Genomic DNA, 7,914 nt, shown 5'->3' with positions numbered 1-7,914 from the left:
TGCTGGCCACACTATTTCTAATACAAGCGAGGATGCTGTTGACCTTCTTGGCCACCTGGGCACACTGCTGACTCATGTTCAGCTGGCTGTTGACCAACACCCCCAGGTCCTTTTCTGCCAGGCAGCTCTCCAGCCACTCCTCCCCAAGCCTGTAGTGTTGTGTGGGGTTGTTGTGACTCAGGTGCAGGACCCGGCACTTGGCCTTGCTGAACCTCATACAATTGGCCTCAGCCCATTGATCCAACCTGTCCAGTGCAGATCCTCCTGCAGAGCCTTCCTACTCGAGCAGATCAGCGTTCCCACCCAGCTTGGTGTCATCTGCAAAATTACTGAGGGTGCTCAGTACCATCATCCAGATAATTAATAAAGATAGTAAACAAGACTGGCCCCAAAACTGAGCCCTGGGCAGCACCACTGGTGACTGGCTGCCAGCTGGATTTAAGGGAGGGGGATTTTTAATCCTCCTAGAGCTCTCAACATCTTGTTTGAAGTGCATTTTAGTTCTCAGTAGGTTGTATGATCTGCAGGCCTAAGACAGGGAGCTAGCACTATCAAAAGTTTTTCTTTCAGAAATGCTTAAATTGGAAGGGACAATTGCTTAGGCCTACCCTACTTCTTGTTACTTCCAGTTAACCATGTGTTTTCTAGTTAGTAACTAGCTATTTCTGGTTTGTAGCTACATTCTGGGGAGGGGGGGGAGAACCACAGACAACTAACATATAAAATACCATCAAGAAAGAGACTAAATGCAAACACTTGAGCAGAAACAAACAAATCTCAGCATTTCTTGCACAAGTTTGCAGTCTCTGTTGTATTTTCCATACAACCATGCATCCTACTAAAACTACCTTGTATATCTGAAGACATGATGTCCTAACACAACTGTGTTTGTGGAGGTTTAATAAATTGTACAAAAAAACTAATATAATTTTTTTTCCTCTTTATAGCTGTGACTGTAGATCCTTCCAAGACAGAGTATACCCTTTCTTCTCTAACCAGTGACACACTATATACTGTGCGGATGATGGCGTACACAGATGAAGGAGGCAGGAGTGGTCCTGATTTTACCTTTACGACACAAAAATTTGGTAAGGAAGCATGGCCCGATTAGTAGAAGTAGGAAGTAATGTTGCAACAGTATAGCAAGGCTCTCTGTGCAAGATCTAATGGTGAGGAAGGTGATTTTATTTCAAAGAAAAAAAGTTTCAGCTGCAATCATAGTCACAAGATGCATGATAATCCAGGTAGCCTATCTAGTTCTCAGTCACAAAGAAGTAGTTTAGTCAGGATTTCCTCTGATTGTACAGAGGACAAGCTATCCTCTGCAGGTTTCCTGGATCAGCTTTTTATGTTGTCAAAAGTGCTGGGTTTGGATGTGTTTTGTGTATACTTTAGTTTATAGTGTTCTTTTGGCCTGACTATGTGTGAGTCATTAGGATTTACTCAGTCGCCTTGTCTTCTTTTTTGTTGTATGATGGTTCCTACCCTGGTCTTAAAGAGTCCAGAGTCTGTTTTAATCTGAAGAGTAGGTTGACCTTTATTATCCTGCTATGGGTGTCCTGAGAAGTTGCAGAGGTGTGCTGGGATCTTGATCTGCTAATCTGGGTGCCAGTCAGGACATGCTGTTCTTAACAGCCTTCCTCAGGTTACACATTCTCATTCATATCACTATTGCAGTTTGCTACAGTTCTCTGCAGAGACTCATTTTGAAGGGTTAAAGTTATTGTATGCTCAGCTTTAGAGAGTGCTTCCTATTTGTAATGCTAAAAGCAACAATATTAACTGAACTTTGTTGCGGAATGCACTTTTTTAGATATAGCAGGTTTTTATATCCTTTTGTATAGTGTTGCTCTTCCCTAAGCATTATGTAAAGTTTACTTAAGAATGTGTATAACACTGGAAGGTATAAATAACAATAATGCAACCTGAAGCATTTGCAGGCAGAGGATATTTTCATGTACAGAATAAACTGATGGATGACCAGTGACTTTGCTTACATTATTTATTTGACTGCTATGTTGTTACAGCAGCCAGTAGGCCACTGAAACATCTGGACCACAGATGATTTCACACAGATGTTACTGTCATACCTGCCCAAACTGTAAAGTCAGTTGCTCTGGCAGTATTGCAGCTTCTAGAGCAACCTGTGTTTTTCTGTTGATGCAAGGCATTAGATTGTTGTGAAAACATAAAAAGCTCTGTCCCAAACACACTCTTTTCATATGGTGAAAAGGTTCTTCTGAAAGTGAAGCTTAAGACTGAGTGCTGTGGGTGTATTCATTTTCAGATTTGCCCTGTCCCTTTGGGAATGCATGCTGCTGATGAGTTCCTTAAATGCCAAAGTGGGCTGTAACTGCTTCTCTCTTTTTTTTTTTTTTTTTTCTACAGGGAAAGGAGAGATTGAAGCCATAGTTGTACCTGTGTGTTTAGCATTCTTGTTGATTGTGCTCCTTGGAGTTTTGTTTTGCTTCAACAAACGTGACTTGTAAGTATAAATGAAGTCTCTCTTACGCTTCTGATATTTCTGGGCATAACAGAGAGATGGCAGTAGTTCAATACAAACAAGTAAATACTCTGCAGTTAGATCAGAAAAAGAAGGTAAAACACACATACATTGATTGGTGATAAATGTTTTTGTGTTTTCTGTGATAGTATTAGAAGATGCCCTGATTTAATTTGTTACTGTTAACAATTAGCAGCAAAAACTAAATGTTCCATGACTCAGTCCAGCAAGGAAATTCATGCTTTTGTTGCTACAGTTTGCCAGGATTAGGTTAGGTCTTCATCAGGATATACTGTCTGTATTATTTTCTTAGTCATCATATGAGAGTGGAATGATGGTTTGCACAGCACAGAAGATCTTTTTGTTGACTGTATTTGAGCTATTTAATTACAGTGTTAGCAAGCTTCAGGCTTTATGGCCAAAAAAATTAGGCAGATATTTGTTTACCTTGGATAACCTCATCAAACCTTTTGCCTATTAACTGTCTGCTGGGAAACATCATGCCTCCTCTTGCTCCCTCTACCACAGAGAGCTTATTGCTTAAGGGTTTTCTCTGGCAAGGAGCGGCACCTCCCCCATGTCCTCAGTCAACTATCTTTTCTTTATAATTAAAGACAGGATTTTGTGCCCTTTTCCTCCTGACCTCCCTGGTGCTCCTAAAATTGGTTCTTAATGAATCACAGAATGTTAGGGATTGGAAGATGATTGAAAGATCATCTAGTCCAACCCCCCTTGCCGGAGCAGGAACCTAAATGAGATTACACAGGAAGGCGTCCAGGCGGGTCTTGAATGTCTCCAGAGAAGGAGACTCCACAACCTCCCTGGGCAGCCTGTTCCAGGGCTCTGTCACCCTCACTGTAAAGAAGTTTCTTCTGAAGTTTAAGTGGAACCTCCTGTGTTCCAGCTCACACCCATTGCTCCTTGTCCTATCATTGGTTGTCACTGAGAAGAGCCTGGCTCCATCCTTGTGACACTCACCTTTTCTATATTTATAAACATTCATGAGGTCACCCCTCAGTCTCCTCTTCTCCAAGCTAAAGAGACCCAGCTCCCTCAGCCTTTCCTCAGAAGGGAGATGCTCCACTCCCTTAATCATCTTGGTGGCTCTACAGTGGACTCCACTAAACAACCCCAGGCTCCAGTACAGGTTGGGGAATGATCTACTAGAGAGCAGTATAGGGGAAAGGGATCTGGGAGTCCAGGTGGACAGCAGGATGACCATGAGCCAGCACTGTGCCCTTGTGGCCAGGAAGGCCAGTGGCATCCTGGCGTGCATTAGGAGGGATGTGGTTAGTAAGTAGGTCAAGAGAGGTTCTCCCCCTCTACTCTGCCCTGGTGAGGCCACATCTGGAGTATTGTGTCCAGTTCTGGGCCCCACAGTTCAAGAAGGACAGGGAACTGCTTGAGAGAGTCCAGCGTAGAGCCACGAAGATGATGAAGGGAGTGGAGCATCTCCCTTATGAGGAAAGGCTGAGGGAGCTGGGTCTCTTTAGCTTGGAGAAGAGGAGACTGAGGGGTGACCTCATGAATGTTTATAAATATATAAAGGGTGAGTGTCATGAGGATGGATCTAGGCTCTTCTCAGTGACAACCAGTGATAGGACAAGGGGTAATGGGTGTGAGCTGGAACACAGGAGGTTCCACTTCTTAACAACAGAAGTTTCCGTAGATGAATCACCCCCAAACAAACTAACTTGGAACCTGATGCATCTATCCACTCTTTAGTGGTTCAAAGTTAGTTTGTTTGGGGGTGGTTCATCTACAGAAACTTCTGTTGTTAAGAAACAATTATTACATTTGTAAACTTAAGAGCTCAGGGTTATGAAAGACAAAACTTTTCTTCAAATATTTTCACTTTATTTTTAGTGAAGTTGTCTTAGATTTTGACAACGATAATATTCATAGCTATCTTAAAGAAGCAACAATGTCTTTTTATACTGACATGCATCATAGACTTTACTTAAATAATTGCTCTGTAGATTCTAGGGTGCTATCAGTGTGGAAATCCTTCACTAACTGTTACATTTGTTGGTTTGCCTTATGTTGGAAGTAGTACAGGTTCCTACAGAGATGTAAAGAAATGCAGGAAGCATTCCTATTTGGAAATAAATACTCTTGCCAAATTGCTTTGTAAGGGAGTGGTGTCCTGGATTATGCAATGCTTGCTACCAACATAGGAATTTAGGGAGTGCGTCTTGTAATTTTATTCTATTTTTAATCCTTTACAGAATTAAAAAGCATATCTGGCCTATTGTCCCTGATCCATCCAAGAGTAACATTGCTCAGTGGTCTCCTCAAGTTCCAGCTAAGGTAATACTCATCATTCTGCATCCTATGTCTTCATAGACCACAAGGTTTCAGATAAACTAACCAGTGAGTCTTCTGTTTTCTAGGACACACAGATTTCAAGGAAAAAAAACCCTCAATGTTAAGTTTAATTACATTGTGATACAACACAGTTAGAAAACTTAACTGCATCAATAGATTCAGCATTAGAAAACATTACAAGTTCACTCCATAGAGCAGGCTTTAAGACTGTGAATTATATTCCATTTACTAGTTGGAAGGGTCAAGTCCTAGTTATTTTACTCATTTATGGGAAACCAGGGTAAAGTAAACAGAATTCATTATTCCCATTCTTAAAACCTTGAAGTGACTTGGTTGTACAGCTTAGTCATGAATGAGAGAGCAAGTTCTTAGAGTTCCTCAGGAATGAGGAGATGGCAACGAAATTTGTGCCCCATGTGGGGTGAATGGCATAGCAAATTCTATTGAATAAACTGTGGCTAACTTCTATGAAGTGCTGTGATGTTGAATACATTAGTGGAAGTAATGTATGTATGCCCTCAATATAGAATATTCCTGTGCTGCACAGCAAATGATTGTATGGATTTGGCTCTTATCAATAATAAAAATTAAAGTTCTAGAATAGCTGCATAACTATACTTTGTATTGGAAACAAAGCTACATCCTTCATTTTGTAACAGGTACTTTGGAGATATTGCCAAACTTAGTAAGGAGAAAACTAGCATGAAGAAACTCGACAATTACAGAATAAAAATTCAGATATTTAATTGGATATTTTTTATTTTTAACATAACCTTCCTCTTAGGCAACATCCATCTCTTTCTTTCAGCATAACTTTAGTTCCAAAGATCAGATGTACCCAGAAGGCAGCTTTACAGATGTAAGCGTCGTAGAAATAGAAGCTGATGACAAGAAGTCTTTTTCAGAACAAGATCTAAAACCCTTTGACTTGCTTAAAAAGGAAAAAAGTACTTCAGAAGGGCACAGCAGTGGTATTGGAGGATCCTCGTGCATGTCTTCTCCTAGGCAAAGTGTCTCTGACAGCGATGAAGGTGAAACTACACAAAACACTTCAAGTACTGTACAGTATTCAACTGTAGTACTTAATGGCTACAGAGACCAAACACCTGTACAAGTCTTTTCAAGGTCTGAGTCAACTCAGCCACTGCTAGATTCAGAAGAGAGATCAGAGGATCACGCTGGAGGAGGTGACAGTACAACACAAAGGCAGCAGTATTTCAAACAAAGTGGTGGTCAGGATGAAACCAACGCAGACAGGCCATGCTTTGAAAGAGCAAAGCAAATTACTCCTGCCAGTGAGAGGGATCTTGTTGGATTTGCACAAATGCAGATCTCAGGTCAGAGTTCACAGCCATTTGGCCTTGGGCTGGAAAAAAATACCCAGGAAGCTGCTCTGTCAGATGTTTTACAGGCAAGTACTGAAGGACAAACTCTGACATCTGAAACAGTGGAAGGAAATCCACTCTCAGTTGATGAAATGCCAAAGAGTTACCTCCCGCAGACTGTGAGACAAGGGGGCTATATGCCTCAGTGAGAGCATGAGAGACTGGCTCTGTTTAGGCCTTCCTTAGTGCCTGTTCACACTTTCTCCTGTGTTTCTGATAAATTAAGCTAGATATTTTTATCTGAATGCAGATAGAAATATTGAAATTAAGCAAAGAGTGATTTGACAGAGTACAATAAGGACTGTGTTCTTGTGGAAAATTTGCAGTCCAGACCTACTGGAGACTGACTTTTATGCACTACATAAAATCTTATGTCTGGATAGCTGAACAAGCCTTTGTGCTACCTTGGGGTTTTTTGTCTTGTCCTGTCAGATTTACAAATCACTGAAAATGGCAAGTTTCATTTAATCACATCAGCCAATAGACCTCCTAGAATAAATACTTTGATTTGTGATAGTGTACAAGCCTAAAAAGCCAGCTTTAGTTGCTTGGAGCATCTTTGTGCAAAAGCAAGATTGAAGCTTAGAATTCTAATGTGGAAGAATACTTGTCATATACTTTTTAGTAGCTTGATGGACTTCCTGAATTTTGATTTGGCCCAGTAATCTCAGTTTCCTACTTACCAAATGTGCAAATCATGTTCATCCCAATTTAAAAATTATAAAAAATAAATAGAACTTGCTATGGTGTGCAAATAAGAAAACACCATGATTGCTTGACTCTGAATGCTACTACAGTAATTGATATTCTGCCTACATTAGATATGCGTGCACACAAACTATGTAATAATTCGGCGTAAAAACGTGCCTTGCACCTTGACACACAGCAATTCAGTCTCATGTTCAAAAATTTAAATATCCATATGAAAACTCAAATTGACAGTTGTTTAAAGGTTTTATACGCAAATCACTGTCTGATTATGCTATACCTTTCTGGTCATATAAATTGCCTTTGTTTTATAAGTGCACCTTTGCTGTATACAGTTTGAGAGGCAAGTAATGAGCTGTGAGTTTTACTGTTTTTTCTAGCTGCTCAGGAAGAAGGGAATATGACCTTCTTCTTGATTGACTACAACAGTTAGTGTGCTGTTACCTCGCTGCTAATGCTGCAGTGAAACTGTAAACAGCAAAAAAAACAAAGCATTTAAGTTATTGAAGCTCTCAGAAGAAAAAAAAAAACTTATACCCTGAATTTGAACGTTAGTGATAGTATGTATCTATTAGCTATCATGAGCCACAAAGAACACTTACAAGGTTGTTAAAATTCCTTACTTTTTGCTTATGTCTCACTTTTTCCCTGTTCTTACAGTTTGCATTTTTTTCTAAAAAAGATACATTTCTTGGAGGCTATCTCTACTGGGGCTTAAAGAAAAAATAAATTACATTGGAATAAACCCCTTCTCCAATGATAATTAGAAATTTTATGGCACTCTTGTAGATTTTTTTTTTTAACCTTAACTTAGTCTAGTCAGCTTTCTAATCCAACACTAATAAAACCTTAATTCAAAACACTAAATGCTGTGTTGTGAGAATAAAACAAGGGGTTTGTTTCTCCTTCAGCAAAAGAACTATGTATTTAAGACCACCCCAAAACCTTTTGTGCTGTGACCTCTGGTGCTGCTGTTCTGCAGAGCACTTG

At 40.1% G+C, this 7,914-nt stretch overlaps 1 protein-coding gene across 1 annotated transcript in view; it reads left to right on the top strand.

The window, feature by feature from the left end:
• IL6ST (interleukin 6 cytokine family signal transducer) overlaps positions 1-6,773 on the top strand; it is a 22,650-nt gene extending 15,877 nt beyond the window's left edge. The window contains exons 12-15 of the mRNA XM_010167511.1: positions 948-1,088; positions 2,389-2,485; positions 4,732-4,813; positions 5,640-6,773. Of these exons, the coding sequence (XP_010165813.1) occupies positions 948-1,088; positions 2,389-2,485; positions 4,732-4,813; positions 5,640-6,365 (1,046 nt within the window). The 3' untranslated portion in view covers positions 6,366-6,773. The remainder of the gene's footprint in view (positions 1-947; positions 1,089-2,388; positions 2,486-4,731; positions 4,814-5,639) is intronic.
• Positions 6,774-7,914: the final 1,141 nt, after the last annotated feature.

This window comes from Antrostomus carolinensis, unplaced genomic scaffold (assembly GCF_000700745.2).
Source record: "Antrostomus carolinensis isolate BGI_N321 unplaced genomic scaffold, ASM70074v2 scaffold5405, whole genome shotgun sequence".
Lineage (NCBI taxonomy): Eukaryota > Metazoa > Chordata > Aves > Caprimulgiformes > Caprimulgidae > Antrostomus > Antrostomus carolinensis.
The sequence above is the reverse complement of the archived record's forward strand: the minus strand, read 5'-3'. Positions and strand labels throughout refer to the sequence as shown.